This window comes from Danio rerio, chromosome 10, assembly GCF_052040795.2.
Source record: "Danio rerio strain M-AB ecotype USA chromosome 10, GRCz13ab, whole genome shotgun sequence".
In the NCBI taxonomy this organism is placed as follows: domain Eukaryota; kingdom Metazoa; phylum Chordata; class Actinopteri; order Cypriniformes; family Danionidae; genus Danio; species Danio rerio.
This window is the reverse complement of record NC_141030.1, coordinates 32,888,178-32,910,000: the sequence shown is the minus strand read 5'-3', so window position 1 is coordinate 32,910,000 and position 21,823 is coordinate 32,888,178. Positions and strand designations below refer to the sequence as shown.

The 21,823-nt window shown below is 35.4% G+C and overlaps 1 protein-coding gene across 52 annotated transcripts in view; it reads right to left on the bottom strand.

Moving 5' to 3' along the window:
- The window catches only part of picalma (phosphatidylinositol binding clathrin assembly protein a), an 89,260-nt gene that overhangs the window by 36,333 nt on the left and 31,104 nt on the right, over positions 1 to 21,823 (bottom strand). For 48 of the 52 annotated variants that reach the window (XM_087269057.1, XM_087269071.1, XM_087269061.1 and 45 more), the window contains 11 exon segments: positions 20,957 to 21,099; positions 19,233 to 19,308; positions 14,909 to 15,011; positions 12,951 to 13,044; positions 12,702 to 12,813; positions 9,817 to 9,923; positions 9,380 to 9,421; positions 5,435 to 5,520; positions 4,242 to 4,365; positions 4,015 to 4,154; positions 1,930 to 2,027 (listed from right to left, as the gene is read on the bottom strand). In XM_087269057.1, the coding sequence (XP_087125183.1) occupies positions 1,930 to 2,027; positions 4,015 to 4,154; positions 4,242 to 4,365; positions 5,435 to 5,520; positions 9,380 to 9,421; positions 9,817 to 9,923; positions 12,702 to 12,813; positions 12,951 to 13,044; positions 14,909 to 15,011; positions 19,233 to 19,308; positions 20,957 to 21,099 (1,125 nt within the window). 52 annotated transcript variants of the gene reach the window in all.

Sequence of the window (21,823 nt, the reverse complement as noted above, 5' to 3'; positions counted from 1 at the left end):
ATGAATGAGCGAGACGCATCTCGTCAGGGGGATGAGACTTCAGATACCACAGAGCATTTGATAGGTCAGAAGATGAGAAGTATTAGGGGCCGATCACACCAAACACACTTTTAAGTTCCAAAAACCCAATGAGGCGCACCACACTGCCTTTTTTATTTACAAAAAAAAGAAGCTTGGTGCGCTTTTTATGTCGTAAGGCAATGATGGAATCAGCTGTGTACTGTGCGCGAGTGTTGCTGTTGATAATGGTAAAATTGTAATATTTAATAATATGGTGATATTTAAGATTTGTGAGTCATACAGCACCAGATAACTCAAAACAGCAACCACAAGACACTCCTCCATCTATCTTCAAAGTCTCCATAGTGGTCCTGACAAAACAAACAGTGCAGTCACCTCAATGGAAACCCCGCCTCTGCTTTCATTTGATTAAAAAAATTAAACAAGCGGGTGATGAAACATATTTTTTTCAGAATAGAGTCGTCTTTTTTTTTTTTTTTTACTGTGAGCATAACGGCATTATTGCAAGGCACAGCAAGCGGTTAAAATGCAAGGTGTGCAGGGCACATAAGCAGTTCATGACCATTAGTAAACCATTCAAACAAGGTGACTCTCAACGTAAAAAGTGTGCTCAGTGTGATGGGCCCGTTAAAAGCTGAAGTATGTGGTGATGTCAAAAAAAAATCCACAATTGATGGAAGTCAGAAACTAAGATTGAATGCTAATATACATTAAACTGAAGTTGTCAAATCCAGTTCCTGGAGGGCTGCAGCTCAGCACAGTTTAGTTACAACGCGGCTTTAACACATTTAAGGCTGATTTATAATTCTGCGTCAAGCGCACGGGTATGCTACGGAAGCGCACCTCTCAAAAAATTTTACTACAAGTCGCAACGATGCATAGCGCAAGCTCTGTGACTGGTCGGCTTGATATCGCTGACGAGTGTGGGCGGGACCGAGAGCCGCACAAGCCTGATGGAGCGATTGTTTACAAGTGTGGAGTCCCGTGAAGGTGCTCCGGATAGAAAAGTTTTGTTTTGAACCACTTGTACATTAAGGAAGCGTTCAGAAAAAAAACAAAACACCAGCGAAAAAACCCAGCACAGAGGAACATAAACACTTATTGCAGAGCAACAGAAACAGGGTGCAAAAGTATGAATGCACAGCTACGCCCGTTGCATGCGCCGTGGGTCACGCCGATCACTTGACGCAGAAGTATAAACCAGGCTTTACCTGTAGGTTTCACACAAGCCTGAAGGACTTAATTTGTCTGATCAAGTGTGTTTAATCAGGGTTAAAGTTAAACTGTACAGAGCTGCGGCCTTCCAGGAACTGGATTTGACGTGTGTGCATTAAACGCACATTTTTTATTGTGTGGCACACTAGTGCATACATTACGACCTCATCGGCATTTTCAACCACTAACATTGGCAACATTATTACATAGTAAATTTACTAAATACTGATAGTAAAAAACTAATACTCAATTAAATCGTTATCAATTTACTGAAAAAACAATTAATCCAGCAGGTGGCGCCTATAACAGCAGGAATGACTGTGTTTCCTTGGTTACTGCAGTAAACAAACCAGTGAGATGTCAAATCTAGCAGGATCTTATAGATTTCATAAGCTCCACAGAATCCAATATTAGCAGGTTAAATTCAGGCAAACTTTAACATACTGATACAAAATGTAATACCTTCTTTAAAAATAGCAGACTTTTTAAGGGCCTTTTCTCTAAATTGACTTTAAGACCTTGCGGACGCCCTGTTATAGTCAATCTTAAGACAGTCATTGATACTAACTCCAAAGCCTTCAATTTTGACATCAGGTAAACTTTAAGCAATAACATGCATGTTGATATAGGCTTGATTTCTCTCATATGCATATTAGCCCAGTTCTGTGAGTTCCTGTGGTGTGACCCACTCACCTCCCCATGTGTTGGCTAAAGGCAGGCCGCTGGAGAGAGGCAGGGAGGGCTGGAACGCAGGCTGCAGGTCCAACAGATCGTTCGGCACCTTTGGAGTGCTGGAGCCAGACACAACCCAAGACAAACACAGACACGCACACAAAAAGGAAACGCATTAATGTCTTCCATAAAATGGCAGTGGAAGTGCCAAGCATTTCACAGTTATATGGCAAAGACAAACTTGGCACGATGATTTAAAGTGCTTAAAATGGAGACTTAAGGGGTTTGGGGGAAATTCACATGCAATCAATACCTTCTTCACAGCCAAATCCTGTCTGGGCAGGAATTCACACACAGAAAACTGGAGGACTTTTTTTTAACAAACAAAGCTACACAATTTTAGGACAGTGGTAATTAATCTGAACGTATAATAAATTATGCTAGTCTTAGCTAGCTCTATTATTAATGCACATTCTTGTGGCTCCTTGAATGACATCATAAAAAGCAATATAGTAAGTTTGAGACGTTGTGTAGTCCTGAATAGAGCTCTAATTAAACACTAAAAGCTGAAGATTGATGCCATACAACTGCACGTGCACTCAAGCATCAGCTGGCAAAATAATCATGAACAGCTGCGTATCATCACAACGGAAAGACTGAGAGATCAATTATGAAATACAGAAATATTTGTTTTGCCCACACAGTATGATAGGCTGAAAAGCATTCAAACTGTTGAAATCAGCATAAAACCATTTATCGTATGATGAAAAACATTATTTTAGCCAGTAACAGTGAAGCATCAACTTTTTTTAAATAGGTATAGAGCCACTTATAAGCAGAACACATTAACATGTGGCAACCTTTTCCAAAATCACAGTGCATGTGCATGACAAATTTCATAAAGTTCTGAGTATTAGTTAATAAAACTCATGATTTTGTCCATTTTATAAATTACTCTGTTATAAAAACGCATACTTTATTGATAATTATTAATCAAGGATTGAACTCCTAAAAATTCTGACAAGAAGTATTTTAGCTCTTCACGCTCAAACTAAATCTTAACCTAAAACCTAACAAAAGTTAAGCTTTAACCTAAATTAATTTTATTTATTTATTTATTTTTGCATTTCTAGGGTTAAAACAGCTGGATAGTAAACATTATACAGCTAATTTCATTTTTGACCTTATTCTCCAAAACATCCCTCTAAAAAAGTCAATCACTACTAGTTTCCAGTATATTTTAAAGTTCTTGTGTTCAAACGAGGACTGTGCGATTAATTGTAATTGTATTAAAATTGAAATCACCAATCAAACGCAGCGAGCAAGAAACTGAATGGCCTGTGTATACAGGGATGGGGATAATTCAGCACAGGAGGACTTGGTGCAAAAAGTGTCAACATCTGTTGTATGGGATTAAGTTACTTTGGATACAGGGAGGCTGATGTATGGCAGAAGCAGGTAATTTATAAGTCAGTCACATATTGCATCTAAAAGCGTGTGGAAAGTGTGAGTGTGTCGCTTCTTTCAGCATTTTCAATGTGCTTTGCAGTCGCTCCTTTGTTGTTGCTCTGTGACCATTAACTGTTTTCTCAGAGGAGGACAACCTGACAAAACATTGCTGCAACTCCGATACAAGTTTATATGTATGGAGAGAATTAAAAACCACTTGGGTGTCTTGTATTTGTCTGAGGTAACCAAAATGTGTGCAATCCATACAGAGTATGAAGCTGATTGGTCAGTTCTTGTAATGTGACTCGTGGTGCGGCATTTTGAAAAGTTACATTTAAAGATTTTCTGATAAGAGATGTTATTAGCTGGGTGCAATATGCGCACGCAATCCATGCACCTCCAATGAAAAAAATGGACTTGTGCGCGCAAAAGACGTGATATGTAAATGCTCTATTTAAATTTGATAAATATCTAATTGTTTTTCTTTTAAAATAGGTTTCAGATTCAGAAATCGTAATATTGTTTAAGACAATTGTGATACACCCATATTGCAATATCACCCATATCACACAGACAGATTTGTAATTTTTTGGGTGAACTGCCACACCTTTACACATAATGTGATGTAAAATAAAGTTCAACTAAAGAAACTATTACCTGTTAGCAAAGGTACTGGTTGCGGAGAACAAGTCAATGGCCGGAACGGTACTGATGGACCCCGTCTCGGTGGAAACTGGAGATGCAGCAGTCGTGGAGGTTGTGGAAGGTTTCTTGGACAGTTCCTTCAGCCGCTGCTCCTGGGCGATTAGGAAATAAAACAGCTTACCTTGTTAATTACTGTAATGCTCTAATATAATCAGCTTTTGCAGATGATCATTACATACCTTAAGTGCTTTTAATCGGGCCTGCTCCTCCTCCAGAGCAGCCTGCTTTTCCCTCTCGTCAGCTTTGGTGAAAGAGATACCCGTGTTGGCCAAGGAGGACACTGCGTTGGACAGCGTACTGGCTCTGTGTGGAAAGATGGACAGATGAACAGAGTAAACATGCCACTGCAGGCTACAGATTAACATGTTAGCCAAGAGCAATGAAGCTCCTCACTAAAACAGCATGCCAGAAAATTTAGGGGAAAACAAGCATTTCTATTCCTTTCAGGTATTTTGTCGTTTAGTCGTTCTAATATACAAGATTTCTGCATTTATTAGTGCACCTTCTAACAATATTAAGTCACACTGGCAGGAAAAAGGTTGTAAAATGCATCAGTTTTTGAGGCTTCCATTGTAAAAATACTAAGGTTGCATCATGTATTGAATATCAGTGAGGTTAGTGTGAGCATGAAGCACATTTTTACGGTTTCCTCTTCAGGAAGCCAGTTTGACCTCGGACGTACGTGAACAGTCAATGTAAGCAAAGCATGCATGTTTTTAGCCTATGTCCAAACTGCAAGTCAGCAAATTCCAGTTCATTTCTCCTGTATACTCGGTTGAATACATTTCTAGAAATATTTATAAGAATGAACAAGTAATTATGAAATCACATATGTCATTTAAATATGTAAATAAATATACCGAAGTTTATATATTTTATATAAACTTTATATATACATAACCTTCAGCTGAAAATACTGTACCAATAAGCAAAAAAGCAAGCAAGAATTTAATAAATACATTTATATTCATGGAAGACCCAAAGCATCACTTTTGTATCTTTTCTGTTTAGATCTGTTACAGCTGACATCCCAAAAACTGTTTTGTTGGCTATTGGTGCAATTTAAAGTATGACTTCAAGTTGTGACTTTAAAATATTGTGAATTTAGATTAATTCTAGATGGCAGAAGCCAATTGTTTTCTGCATAAAAATCAATATTCCACTCTCTAAATCCCTCTTACTTGGAAATACTGCACAGAACTTTTAACCTGACAGAAAACTCCCTGAAACACCTCTCCTACACAAAACACACACACGCTCATGCTCAGTACTTCCAAAAGTTGCACACACTCACAGAATGCCGAGTATGAAGACAGCAACCCCCTCACAAGCTAAAAAAAGTTCAAAATTAACTGCTTGAAAATCAGTGTACCTGCTGGCAGCTGTGGAGTCTTTGACCTTTTTCCCCTCTAATGAAGCCAAATGCTGCTCGAGGGCATCCAGAAGGCTACTGGGGGCCTGGGAGAATGGAAACATTGGGTTAGTTTAAAGGCCACACACTCACAAAACAAATATATACGCACACAACATTTATGGGTGATTGATCAATTAGGGGCAGTTGAGGAATTTCCGAAAATGTTTATTCTCTGAATTAAATTAGTCATCCATGTTAAATCGTGTCATTTTTAAAAACAAGGAATGAACTATGAACAACCGTCCGCATTTTGGACCATTTCTAATGCTGTACTTGATGGTAATGACAACTGTTTGATGCTTTTGGTATACTGAAGGAGTTAAAAGGACATGATAATAATCATGATAAAAAAAATAAATACACCTTATTTAATACAGCTTATGAAAGAAAGAATAAACAAATGAAAAAATAGATAAGTAAACGAGAAAAAAATAATAAACTAAAAGTAAACATCAACAAAAAAGAGAAAATATAAACAAGATAAACAAACAAGAAAGAAAGAGAAAGAGATAAAAAAAACTAAAGTAAAAAAACACAAAAAAGAAAGAAAAGAAAAGCTAAACTAAAGTGAAAAATTTATAAAGAGAAATAAAATATAAACAAACTAAAAAAAAGAAAAGAAAGAAAGAAAGAAAGAAATGAACAAACTAAAGTAAACAAATCAACAAGAAAGAAAAAGAAAGAAACAAAGAAACAAACTAAGGTAAAAAACAAAAAAGAAAGAACAAACTAAAGTGAACAAATCAACAAAAGAAAGAAAGAAACTAAAGTAAAAATCGACAAAAAAGAAAGTAAGAAAGAAACTAAAGTAAAAATGTACAAAAAAAGAAAAGAAAGAAAGAAAAACACTTGCTGTAATCAAGAAAGAAAGAAAGAAAAGAAAAAAACACTTGCTGTAATCAAGAAAGACAGAAAGAAAGAAAGAAAGAAAGAAAGAAAAAAAACACTTGCTGTAATCAAGAAAGAAAGAAAGAAAGAAAGAAAGAAAAAAACACTTGCTGTAATCAAGAAAGAAAGAAAGAAAGAAAGAAAGAAAGAAAGAAACACTTGCTGTAATCGAGAAAGAAAGAAAGAAAGAAAGAAAGAAAGAAAGAAAGAAAGAAAGAAAGAAAGAAAGAAAGAAAAAAACACTTGCTGTAATCAAGAAAGACAGAAAGAAAGAAAGAAAACACTTGCTGTAATCAAGACAGAAAGAAAGAAAGAAAGAAAAAGAAAACACATGCTGTAATCAAGAAAGAAAGAAAGAAAGAAAGAAAGAAAGAAAGAAAGAAAGAAAGAAAGAAAGAAAGAAAGAAAGAAAGAAAGAAAACGAAAGGAAGAAAGAAATAAACAAACAAACAAACAAAATCCTTGGACATAAGAATCAACTGCAATAAATGAATGAGCTAATAAATAAGTTTCACACTGACACAGAAGACAGCAGATTACGGTTTTAAAATGAACCCTATTAATCATATAGAAAAATCACACCAGACAGACAGAAATGTCCTCCTAATTGAAGAATCACAGCTATACGAAAACTCAATAGCATGCAAAGACGGACAACAAGCACAGGTATAAAGCAAAGGCTACAAACCAGAGAAGAGAGTACTTACACAAACTGTAAACTGAAAATGGGAAGATAAGGAAAGATACAGAATATAAAGGTGGTTTAACAGAGGTGTTCTCAGAGCATTAAAGAAAATGCTAAATAGTGAACCAGAAAACAAACAAAATAAAATATAGTTGTTAAAAAGTTAGTTCACCAAAAAAATTAAAATCTACTCACTAGGAGTTTCTTTTTTCTGTTGAACACAAAATAATATATTTTGAAGAATGATAAAAACCGGTAACCAGGGTGCGACTGATCTCCCTGAAGATCTGTATTTTAAATAATAATGTTAATAATTAAAATAATAGACATGCATTTGACCCCACAATAACGGTTCATACCGTTGTGAATGTATAATCGCACCAATCAGTCCATGCGAGAAAAAAAGTCATTATACAGTCTGAAACCGGCAGATTTAGAAGACTGATAGACATCGTAAGAGACCTAACAATAACGTTAAATTGGATGCATTGTTTGTATAGTTTGCCCTAAAATAAGCCGAAATAGCTAATCAGGTCACAATACACCCAAGCCCAATGACAATTCTACCCCTTAGCCCTTCCCCTTATGCGCAAAATGAGGGGTAGGGGTGTCCCAATTCTCTTTAGCTTAAAGGCGCACAGCTAACAGAAAGGCGTAGATACTCCATTGAACTGAGATTTTTCAGGACCACACATGAAACCAAGGGGTAAGAAATTTTCCCAGAATACACCAGCCAGCACCTGTCAGTCAGTCAGTCAGTCAGTCAGCATGTTACCTTAAAGGGTTAAACGAATAACGCACAACACCACTACACTTACCGAAAAGTTTGCTCTGTTATAGTTTACTTGCCTTTTAAAACTTTTGGTGCAATTATAATGTGGCGGGAGGAATTTTGGTGTGGCACCCCGCCATGGAAGAATGAATGTAGCGGAAACAATGCATTTTATGAATAAACTAGATGTAATTTAAATAAACACATACATTTGATTAACTGAAGCATGTATTACACAACCTAACATTACCAAAAAAGTTGACCCCCTCGATCGTCACTGTATAATTCGCACACTGCCGGTAACCAATGACTTCCATAGCATGAAAAACAAATTCGTTGGCAATCAATAGCCCCTTTCACACATACAGACCTTGAAAGGTTGTATGTGTGAATAGGTCCTTTTTGAAAATACCGGTAAATTCGTTCTGGCTATTTTCCGGAAAGAGAAGTTGTAACATTACCGGCAATTTGCCGGAATGCTGCGCTGTGTGAATGCAGAAGGAAGATTACCGTAATAAGCGCGTGCACGTCTAGAACGTGCTGACGTGAGACGTCTGCTTTAGCCAATTACAACAGTCAGACGCATTTACGTCCGCGCGGTTTGTGAGAATAAAAGCCTTTGAATATTTTTCCAGACACATTTAGCTGCTAGAAGTTAGTCAGATCACGTTTATATGTTCTTCTTAATGCCAACTGTGTAAATAGACATCAATGAGATGCTTATGATAAACCGTTGTTTGTTTACCTTCAAGCTTTGCGTGTGCCTGTGAAACAGCCTGTGAGCGCCTGCACGCACATATTATGAACATCTCGACATGCGAAAGTGATGCTTTTTAAAATAAAACGATTGTGTGAGCAAACAGAAGAAAGAAACTCAAATATGTTGAACAAATGAAGAGTGAGTAAATGAGAGAACTTGCAGTTTTGGGTGAACTATCCCTTTAAGTTATGATATAAAAAAACCTATATTAACTGATTCTGAATATTAATTTCTCAAGTAATATTAATGATCATCATTCTGGCTTCGAAAAACAAATCTACCACACAAAAAGAGTGACCTTCTTGTTTGTCTGTCTCCTGAATGAACAAACATGTTAAAAGCTAGCTCTTCAAAAGCAAAATTAAGCCTAAATCTAAACTGCAAACATTCTCAAGCTTGTAAGCCACCGTGAGCATCACACCTTTATGTGCTGTATGAATCGAGCATTGAGGACAGCTAGAACCGTTTCCCCATCTGTGTCATGCAGAGATGTCCGCATGCGTCGAGTGCTGCCGGCCTGTGGTTTGCAGCTTCAATGCACAAGCAAATTAGCCACAGTTCTAGAACTCTCAGATTACTTTTCCATCTATAACTGACGTTAAGCACTGAGATTTCTAGGTAACTGCATGTTAGAGAGTTCTACAACTGGCTCTCATTTAAATCTCACTGAGCAGTGCTACTGTAAGTTTGGCTGAGGAGCTCAAGCTGGGCGTTGAGGGCAGAGTGACATAAGTAGAAAGGGAAGCAATCAAACAATGTGCGTTTATACTCAAAACCAAGGTCAATTAATGCCCTTACCTGTGACAGGTCCGGTATGTCTCCTCGGTCGATTCCCACTTGCTGTAATGAGGAGGGAGGAGTGAGTTAATGTTGATCCCTATTAAGCTGCAGCTTTTATTGACATGTATTTTTTGTCATTGAATGGATGTCAGTCCGATTAAGTAGCTTCACTTGAAAGCAAAATTAAGACCTGGTTCAAATGATTTAAGACCTACAACACTTTATTTTAGTGAATTTAAGTGAATTTGATTTTAAAATCTAAGACTTTTTAAGACTCAGCGGACAGCCTGTATATTGTTGTTGTGTGTTTTATGTATGCTTGCCATTACTTTGTAAAACGTTGCCTCTAAACAAAACACATTTGAATTGACCGATAAATAGTATTGCTTCTAAACATAGAATCTGTACTTGTTACATAAGCTGGGAGCCCCATAGTGCAGGTTACACAATCTTACCTCTGCTACTTTGAGAAACTCGGAGATTCTTGTCATTCGAGTGAGGAATTTCTTATAGATGTCCAGGCCTTCTTTACACTGTGCTTTCTTCATGTCGAAATACTTCTCTGCAGAAGGGAAAAGGGAAAAGTCAGATTATTTTTGCCTTCCCATTTCCCACCACATTTTAAGAGGTCTGCTTTTCACCAGACAGAGTTATGCTTGGCATCTGTCATGACAACATGACCCAAAGCAGCTCTCACTAGTATGTCAGTCTCTCACAGAAACCCCTCGTTCAATATGTAACCACTGAATGAGGCCAAAAGATGCAGCTTAGCCCATAAAAAAAAGTGCTGTCCAACACAAACACAAGAAAGAGCCGCTCTAGTTAGGAATTGCAATAGTATATATTCACTATTTAAACTGCAAAATAATTATTTAATTTCATTCACATAAATATATATGAAAAAATAAAACAGCAGTTAAAACATCATTAACTAAAAAACTAAAAACAAGTCTGAATTAATGGAACTGACATTAAGACTAAACTGAAATTGGACTCACAATGACTCTTTTTGATTGACTTTAGATTTGGTTTGAAGATGCATTTTTTTTATTTTTATAAATGATGCTAAATGCAGTTTTTAATAGTTCGGAAACATTTTGTGCTTGTCCACTATTGATTATTCTCAAAAATATGAAAAAACAACAAAATTAATTACAGGGCTCGAAATGAAACTTTTTGCTTGGTAGCACTAGTGCTCCTAACTTTAAAAATTTTAGAAGCATGCACTGCTTGACATAAAAGAATCTTAATGATAACTGTGATGTGTGTAATAACTGTGGTGTTTGATATTACACCAATGCTTTTGACATATAACTTAATATTTGAATATGTCATCTTAATAGCAATAACAGTCTTTTCATGAGCTGCAATATTAGTTTAATCTTAGTGTATGCAAACCCTTCTGCGATGATGTACAGAGTGTTAAATTTTACATTCAGACCATTTCAATATCATTAGCTACGTTTTCATCCACCTATTTTTATGCGCATTTTGGATATGCGCATACAAAAACGGTCGATGGAAAACGCCAAGATTCGCATCAATTTTGAAAATGTGCATAAAAAAACGTATAACTAAGTAGGATAAACTTTTTATTCGATAAGAAGAGATGCATATAAACTATGGTGGAAACACTTTTACTGCACAAATTCCAGTATGCGCATTAACAAAGGTAATGTGATTTTGTTAAGAGATCATGTGATGATAAAAATGTGTGCGAATGGTGAGAAAAAACTCCTCCTACCGCAACAAATTCCGCTTTTACTCTTGATATTTGGCACCAGTTAATCAGGAAGTGACGATATTTTTTTGCTTTGACTTGGATGGAAACGCTGCTTTATTAGCACGTCTTTAATAAGATAATCTAGTTTAGCGCATAATGTTAATTTGCATTTTTTTGGATGAAAACATAGCTATTGGGCTATGAAAACAATTTCCTGCTTGTTATCAAACTATTTCATAACTGTAACAAGAGGCAATTTAATTATAACAGTGTTAAAACAGCTCTCATTACATTATTTATCATTATGTAGCTTTTTTGGGGTTCTCAGAAGCTATCGAAATTAAAAATATAAAACAGAAAATACATTGGGACCATTGTATTTTGTTTACATTCCTTAAAAATGGTCTAAAGCTGCCACTTGCATGGCTGACAGCATCCAGATAATTAAGTGAAGGATTAAACAGAACCTCTCGCACTTGAATTGTTTAAATGTGGCAAATGTTGTTACCTGCAAACTCTGTCACATCAACTTTAAGATGAATGCTTTAATCATTTTTATAGCGTTCTTAAACCCAATGGAAGTCTTTTATCCACTCTTCAAAAAGTGTATATGGTGGATTAACATTCACCACATGATCACAAATTATTTGTAACTTTAGGTGGTTTTTAAAACAAAACCTGTCAGTGCTGTTTTCAGTCTCTTATCTTCAGCGCTTCACATTTTTGTAGCTCCCTGTCATCTGAAGGTAAAAGACATTGGCTGAGTGATTGACAGCTGATATTAACCAATCCATTCACGTTGAGTTATAAAGCAATGGGCCAATCAGAAGAGCTTGAAGGTGGGGCAAGCATTGTGGGTTTTGTTTACTGCAACAAGTTGACATGTCAACCATTTAAAACTGTTCCTGAGTGCTGCGTTTTGCATTTCGGATGCAAAGATGCATTCTGCATGAATGTCTCCAAAAACATTGCGCAGTGAAAACCTTACACAAATAAAGGTCTTTAAGGTCGCATAGATAAACTTTTGGGCACATATGCGACCAAAACAGTCACAATTTTGAGCCCTGAATTAAAACAATTTTTATAATAAAACAATACTTCGCTTATCACGATTTTCATTATTCAATTGTTCCCAAAAAATAACAATAAGAGCTTTATGCATATCAGTATTTGGTCTACTTCAACATATTTTTAAACGCTGTGCTTTCAATATGATCTGATGTGGCAAGTAGCAATATCGCAACCATTTAGATAACCTGGTTTAAATCCCACTCATTAGCTACTCACCACTTCTAGATGAAATTTGCTCAGTGCATTCCAGCTTTTACTGCCCTAAACAGGTGACGTTGTCCTTACTTGGCCCTAAAAATACATTCAGAGACTATTGAAATGTACATGAATGGTTTATTTCATGAGCTGAACCATTCGGATAATAAACGAGCGGTCATAAATCTGTGTGACGAGTCAGGTCAGAGTCCAATGCAATAGTCGATGAGCAGGCTGATATTTTAAGTTCAAAGGTCTCTGTAACCAGAACCAATAACCCAGATAACTGGTAAAAAGCCAATATGTAGGACAGCCCATAGTGACTTTTTGAAAACATTGATAACTGCTCACCAAGCAAGTTGATGATCCCTTCATTGTAGGCCGCGAACAGACGGATGGCATCTTTAAACAGAAGCATGAACGCTGCATTAATGACCCCGTTTGTGAGCTCGTTGGCATTTACCTGGCAAAACAAAACAAGCCAAACTCAATTTTGTTTGAGATGAAAGAACTAAAAACTGCAATTAGAAAAATACCATAAGGTCAAGAGCACTATTGGTTTGAGTAAGCATAGTCGACCTGCTGTCAACATAACCTTACATTGAAGTCGAGGAGTGCATCCATCTGGTTTTGGATGATAGGGATGGTCTTTAGAAGCTTTTCTGTGTTCATAGTTCTCATTACGCCATCCGCACTATGACAAAAAAAGAGTCACGTTAAAGAAAATATTAAGAGTTTTCAATTTTAGGATGAAATAGTGGCTTTTTTTATTAACAAGGACAAAGTTTCAGCTGAATGGACAATTCTGTCTTTTTCATAATTTTGGCTATGTTATTGAAAACAGCATGAATTCCCTCTCAGGTCACAAATAATCACCTTGAATTAAGGTTCTATCTAATATTTTTGTCAAAATAGAGTTATTTACACATTCTTATTAAATGAAAACCTATTTACATTGTGATTTTTTTTTATAAGTTGTCTACAATAAGACTTTTTATAAAAAAAAAAATTAAAAAAAAAGCTTTAGCTTGACTATGTTTTTTTTTTCTTTTTTTCTATGAGCCATTCATTTCAAATGCACACATGGAACCAATTAGGATTAGCTTTCTTTGTCATTTCACCGGACTTCCCCATTGACAGTGGGAAAGACCAGAACGAAACACAAAATCAAAGTTGACTAAATAATGCTGCACCACACAAAATTGAAAAAGAAGAAATGTAAAACTGAAAAGGTGTGTAAATGTGATGATTTAGAAGGATTTTTTGACATTGAGATAAAATGTTAAATTTTACATTGTTGAAAAAGAAACAGTTATTCAAAAACTTTATACAATGTGATTTTATATAAATATACTGTTCACTGATTATGTATGTATATATGTGTGTGTGTGTGTGTGTGTGTGTGTGTGTGTGTATTTATATTTATATACACACACACGCACGCACGCCCGCCCGCCCGCCCGCACGCACGCACGCACGCACGCACGCACGCACGCACACACGCACACACGCACACACGCACACACACACACACACATATATATATATATTCATAAATAATCAGTGAACAATTTTCAGTGTTTATGTAACTGTTAAAAATGTTAAACAACGCATTAGCTCATTGTCTATTTTCTTTTAAAGTCTTCAAATTTAATATTAAGCCTTAAGGGGCAATTATTTAATTTAATTTATGGGGCATATAATTCAATAAATATTATTCAATAATTAATATAATGAAATAATGTTATAAATATTACCATATTAATTACATCAAATTAACATCTGCACAGGACAAAATATTTAACACAGCCTTGTATGTTAAATTTGAACAAGAAAACAAATATTCATCCTAAAACATTAAATAAATTTTATAGAAAGCAAAAAAAACAACCTTCTAAAACATCAACGATGTTAGAACACCATTTCTTTTAAACTAAATAAGCAGACTGATTCTATTTCTTGAAAAGTAATGCTTATAACTCAAAGCGGAAATTTACTTTTATAATTAGAAGGTTCTGTCTGCATTTGCCCTGATTATTTTACCCCAATTTACAAATTTAAGGGAACTTTGATCATTTACATTAAGAGTACATTTAGGGTCTCTGTGTCATGTTAATGTATGAAAGAGAACTGTAAACATGTATCGTTTGCTATATGTAATGCAAAATCTTTGAAACTCAATATCTCAAAATCATTTACAATGCAGATAGAACCATCTAATTCCACGGTGATGAAATGTCACCATTGAATCCCATTAAAATATATAGATTCAATCCTAATCTCATTTAAGCAAAAAAATCTAACATTCTTTGTTACAGGCTTTAATCAGTGTCAGTTTATGACACTGCACACATTTTTTATAAAATTGCATACAAATCAAATGTTACAGATGTGTTAAATCATTTTAAATTCAAAATCAAGGGTAAATGTTCTACTGATGAAAAAACAATAATAATAAAAAAAACATCTTGAATGGCCTGAGATTCGATTTGTAAATGAACAGAAAATGTTCATTTGTGGGGAACCGTCCCTTTAAGAACTAACAAACAAACACCTACCCTCTTTTTACTTTAGTGAAGTCAAAAGCCACTTGTCTGTATGAGACTGCCTTCTCGTTCAGGTAGCGGCTGTACCTTCGGATGAAGGTGGACATGTCATATCCTGCACACAGAAGAGAACATGCTGTCTTTAGTTTCAACAACCGGAGGGTCATGGTGAACTCTAGTCATACAGCAGACCATGCTCTGATTCCAGTTATTGAAAAATATTTTAGTTGAATTCAGACTACAATATTTTATCACGACTGTGACTCATTTATATTGCTTACAGGAAGAAAAAAAAATATTCAGGTTTCCACAGTGTTAGTGTAATGCATGACAAACATCAGAACCCGTGAGCTTTTTCTGACTCCCAAGTATGCCAGGTCATCATGATGTGTACTAGTTTATGCCGCTAGTCATGTGCTTGCATAGAAGCATGTAAAAGTAAAACACAGAAGTACACGGTAAATAGTCTTCAAAAATACTCAAGTCAATTATTAAATGTGCCACTCAACAAATGTCCAGGAAAGTCCCATGAAAAATAAAACAATGTTATGAACATATCAACTATAACAACATAAATAAAACTACTCATTTATATTAGTAAAAATATGTAAATTGTAAAAATACAAAGAGAAAAACAAAAAAATATATGTATAATGAAATACATACTAATTACAATAATTAACATGTATAATTTTTAAATATAAATAATAATACACATTAATAAAATACATAATTACCATAATTAAAATGTAAAATTTTTATCCAATTAAAACAAAAACAAAAAAAAAACTGTAAATGAACTGTCAACTCAGTTATTTAAATCTAATAGTATCATTAATAAAATATCTTTAATTACTTTTGTGTGTATACCCTTTTATTATAATGAATAAATTTGCAAATATAAATACACATACATGAAACGGTTACTGTATGGCAGGGTTAAAGCAGCATGAAGTTGACATAAGAACTGAAAAATCATCTTAAAATCGACTTAGAAAGTTCTATTAACTTTCAGAAAATGGGCCCAGGGTTGTTCTCGGAAGCCTCTCCAAAGTAGAGTCTCGCAGTGCTGATTCCCCTGCTGCCTCCAGCGAGTGCTGGCTGCCAGACTGCTTGTTAACATGGGAAAAGCCTTGGGTAAATAAACCCACTAGTGCTTTATTTAAGCTGAAAGTTGGCCATGTTGTCGAACAGGTCCCATAAGGGAGTTCGGGGAAAGAAGAGCAGACAGACAACGAGAGAGAGAGAGAGAGAGAGAGAGAGAGAGACCTACACTATTCAGGGTATATGCTGGAATTAGGAGAGAGATATAAAACCTTTTTAGACCTCACCACTTTAGGTTTTAACTGCTAACATTGGCAACATTTTAACTTACCAACCCATGTTCATTATTGATACATACCCCTGTATACTTTTCTGAATAGTGCAAAATATGTGTTAGGAGGTAAGTTTTTTGCCGTTTTTGTTTTCGCTAATCCACTAAAGGCCACTATGTACGCTTTTTTAGATCTCAAATTTCTCTCACGAGTGCCATTTGCACCTGCTGTTCTCACGTAAATCCACCAGAGGCTACTGTCGACTGACCCCCCACTCATCTTCTTCCCTAAACCCAACCGATAGTGTTTTCAAACGCACAGATTGACCCAATCACCTCCTTCCCTAAACCCAACTGACAGCATTTTTAAAAGCAATCCAGAAAAGCCACATGGAGGCACAGATGGTAGCACGAAAAGAAACAGAAGCAGTCTGTGGCATCATACCATCTTGTAGCGTTTGATTTATAGACAATTTGCAACCATACATAGCCCTGGCTACATAATTTGCGCTCTCCAGTAGAGGTGTGAACCTATACTGGTCTCACAGTTCAGTTACGATTATCATGCCATCGATTCGGTTCAATTCGATATCTCGGTGCATCACGGTGCATCGACGATGCTTTCCATATATAGTGTTATATTTTAGGGGGGAGGCTATAACATGCTGTCTGTATAAACACACAGACACACAGCAACACACTGTCTCTCATTCAAACACATACACAAACATAGACAGCACCAAACAAAGAAAACAAACACACGCACACACACACACACACACACAAACAAACACACTTAAGCACTTGCAACAGGGAGAGCTTGCGCTGAGCGGAGCAGAAAAACAGAAAAAAACGAAAAAAATAAGCACTTTTCCGACGGTCCCTTACTGAGAGCTGCTCTCAGTGCGAGCTCTGCCGGCTAAAGTAAACGCAGACTGCGAGGGCTTAAACGGAGCAGTGCTCGTAATGTCGAGCGAAAAAAAGAAAGACAGCTGTGAAACATAACCAGCTTTGTCTTTCTGTAGGAAACACACTTTAGATCTTTTTAGGGTAAGAGTTTTTTTAGTTATACGTGTGTCAGAAAAATCGAAAACAAAACCAACTGAACCGCGCTTATTTCTGGCGCCCCACTGGATATACAGCACCCTAAGCATTTGCCTATGGTGCCTATGCCACAGGCCGGCCCTGAGTTGGCTGAGTGTTGTAAATACCGGGGCTCACCTCCCTCGCGACAGAGCGCATAGGAGATAAATGACGTCACTACATAATAACCGGTTATGGTTATTACTGAATCAATACCGAATTGTCCGCGTCTGCATCGCAGTGCACCGAAGAAACAATTAATTTTGGCACCCCTACTCTCCAGAAATATGTACGGGTTTACGTTTTCACAATGAGCCCGTGTTGTAGCTTACAGTATATTTAATAAATGCTGATTGTAAGACACTAATCCTAAACTAAAACATTATTCATATAATGAATGAAAATGCTGATCTAGCAGGTGGTGCCTATAGAACAGCAGGAATAAGGGTTGCCATGGTTACTGCAGTAATAAAAGCAGCATGATGTCAGATCTAGCAGGATTTTATAAACTACCCAGCATCCCAATATTGGCAGATTAAATTCAGCCAAACTTTATATATATATAGTAAATGCTGTTATCTCAAATAAATACTGTTATTTCCTCAAAGAACCCTATAAAGTAAAAAGCAGGGGGGAAAGTGTGATAATTACAAGAAATTGTCCAAGGACCAAAAACATTTGATCATGATTGAACAAGAAAATACCATTTTTAGAATTATTTCTGAAGGATCATGTGACATTAAAATACATTAAAGAGCCCTTATTATGGGTTTTTGACAATGACCTGTCATGCAGTGTGTAACACATCTCTGAGTGAATAAAGACATCTAGCTGAGGGTAAACCTGAAAGTGCAAAGTGTTTAAAAATCTTGATTTTTTTAATAAAAGATTTGACTCTGGGTCGTTTAAATAATTTGTCATTTGTCCGGATCATTTACCCGTTTGTATCAACATTGACGCGAAACAATACCAAATATGTTCTGTGCCAGATACGGTAAAACGTGAACGAGCCTTTCTCTTCAAATGCTAGCAGATGTGTGAGTGTGTGTGAGACTGATCATGACGGAAGAGGAGTAAACGTTAAAAAGTGAACATTCTGGTGGTTAATGCAATAATCTACCCTGCAACGAGGGATTCTTCGGCCGTTTGTTAAAGGATCAGAAAATACTTTTGATGTATGGGACCTTGTAAGTTTGACAGGAACTTTACAGCACACAGTTCGTGGATCAGTTTCTTCCGCCATTTCACAAGTTTAAGTAAGTGCGATTAAAATAGTTGCCTCCTTGTTTTCTCTAATGCTAGCTTGCAAAATATGCATTTAACTGGGTTTTGTTGCTTGTAATGGCTCCACACAGTTTGTACTGTATCTGGTTAACTGTTTATATTCAGATTTAGCGTCTAAATCCAAGTTTAAAAACAAGCAGATTGTGTCCATTCGTTGGGTAAAATAAATGCAAATTATAAGACAACGAAAGTGTTGTTTTGACCTTGCATGCATATTAGACTGTTGCTGGAGACCCTTAAAATCAAAATACAACATTTTTTAAAGCATAATAGGGGCTCTTTAAGGAGTAAATTCAGCATTGAATTGCAGGAATAAATGACATTATAAAACCTGAAAATCAAAAGTAGTTCTCTTATTTGTACGTGATATTCCATAGTCTAACTGATTTTAATCAAGTTTTTTTCTATCAAATAAATGCGGCCTTGAGGAGAACAGACCATTTTAAAACCCCAGACCCTCCCTCCAACAGCACATCTGACCGTGACTAACAGAAGGACTGTGAAAATGCAGTGCATGTTCTGTCAGCTCCTCAAATATTCATCATGTCCGCATTTGTCTTGGGTTTTGGACGCTCATGAAAATGGATGACACAGCTGGGATGTGTTTGGAAAAACAGAATGACTAATGAAGTGTCGGGCTGAAAAAGCACCTACCTTGTAACCCGCTTTTGTCCAAAAAATTACTGAGGTTGAATAATGTGTTCCTGGAGGCCAGATATTGTACAAATCTCTGTCAACATGAAGAACAAAGAGCTCACTTTTCAATTCATTCTGAAGTTAGTCAGCATGCAAATAAACAGCACTGTCAAAGACACTAGGGTAAAGCTGAGTCGCAGCACATGTTGAAAATTTAACTGCTTCAGGACAGAAATAAAATGATTAACTAAATGTTGCTGAAATATCTAACTGAATGGTTTAGCAAAAAAAAAAATTAAATGTGCTTAGTTTTTCACTCTCATTTTGTTTTAAAACCAACTTACTTTTGCAGGTTAAAGATAAAATATAAAAATTAAAGATTAAATAAGTAAAAAGTAAGATAACAAGTATATTTTCTTTAATTAAAGATCAAGAAAAAATAAAGATAAAATTTGAAATTATTATATGTAATTTTTTTAATTTAAAAAAATATTATTAAAATGCATTAATTAAATCAACAATAACTAATGAATGTTAAACTAGATAAAATACAAAATATATGAAATATCACTAAAATGAAAAGTACGACAGAGTGATTAGGTTATTCTTGAAAAATGCAAGAAAAATATAAGATTATATTTTTGATGCAAGATAAATCAAATATTAGGTAATCAAAATAAATGCTATTATAAATAAATAAATATATAAATGCTTAAGTGATTTGTAAGTGACTGAAATAAAAATACAATCTAATTGAATAAAAAAGCAAATCAAAGTTCAACAAATAAATATAAAAATAATTAAAATAAAAATTATATAAAATTAATAAATAAAAAAACTAAACGTTCAAAAGAGTGCCAGGTATTTTCAAAAATCCATATTAAAATAAGAAGTAAAAATAAAATTAAAATAAACTACAAAAATGTTCAATAAACAATAAAGGTAAGCAAAATAGCACGTAATTACATTAAAAAAAACTCAACGTTTAAAAGTCATGGATAAAATAAAATATAATTTATGACTAAAAATAAAATAAAAAATCGTTAAAAGAGTTGTCAGGTATTTTCAAAAATTCATATTAAAAGATGTAAAAAATAAATAAATAAATAAATAAATAAAAAATACTATAAAAATGTTCAATAAAGAATAATAGGTAAGCAAAATAATGTGTAATTAAATAAAACTAATTAAATAAAACAAATAAAAAGTTCAAAAAGTTTATGACTAAAAATAAAATAAAATTCAAAAGAGTTGCCAGGTGTTTTTAAAAATTCATGTTAAAATAAGACGTAAAAATGAAAATGATTAAATAAATTAATTAATTAAATAATAAATAAATAAATAAAATTCTACAAAAATGTTCAATGAAGAATAAAAGGTTGGAAAAATAACATGTATTTAGCCAAAAGTCAGGAATAAAATAAAATACAATTTATTTTTAAAGATAAGTTGCCAGGTATTTTTAAAACTTTATATTAAAATAGGACATACAAATAAATAAATAAATAAATACATTTAAAAAATAATAATAATAAAAAAATTTTATTAAATATTTAATCAATGCAAAATCTTTTTTAGGTCAATCTATTCCAGAATTTGGCGACCCGTGATGAAGGGAATAAGTCCAAGTAAAGTGTGTGAATGAGTATTTCTGAGTTCAGTTTGTATACATTCATCATTGAATAGATATCAAAGGGGATGCGAGTGCGCAAGAGCGTGTGCATGTGTGTGGTGAGGCTGACCTCGTTGCCGTAGACCATCAGGTGGTGTGTGGTGATGAGGGATTTGAATACCACGACCCAGCTGGTGTTGGTTGTCCTCTCAAACAGCGTGTCTGCCAGCTGAGGGATGTTCACATTCATCTCATTGGTGCACTGGATCAGATCTGGAGAAAGAGGAAAAAGAGTTGAAAGAGGTCAGCGTGTGCGTGCATCAGTGTGTATAAGTCAAACTGTCAACACATCGCAGAGTTTGTGTTTGCGCCATAAATACCTCAAACAGTTTTGGCAATTTAACAATTGCTTGAATTTTTCATTGCAAATTTCCTTGAAAGATATCTGAATACTGGTTAAATGATGGTATTACGGTAACTCAGCGGTTAGCACTGTCACCTCACAGCAAGAAAGTTACTGGTTCTAGTCCTGGATAGGCAAGTTAGGAAATCATTTCTGTGTGGAGTTTGCATGTTCTCCCTGTGTTTGCGTGAATTTCCTCCAGGTGCTCCGGTTTCCCCCACAAGTCCAAAGACATGCGGTATAGGTGAATTAGATAAACTAAATTGGCCGTAGTGCAGGGATCACCAAACTTGTTCCTAGAGGTTCGGTGTCCTGCTGATTTTAGCTCCAACCCTAATCAAACTCACCTGAACAAGCTAATCAAGGTCTTACTAGGCAAGTTGGATACTTGAAACACCCCAGGCAGGTGTGTTGAGGCAAGTTGGAGCTAAACCCTGCAGGGCACCGGACCTCCAGGAACGAGAATGGTGACCCCTGCTGTAGTGTATCAGTATGCGTGGATGGGTGTATGGGTGTTTCCCAGTACTGGGTTGCATTCGATTGATACATTTTACAATCGAAATGTATATTGCTATCGTTCAATATAGGAAATAA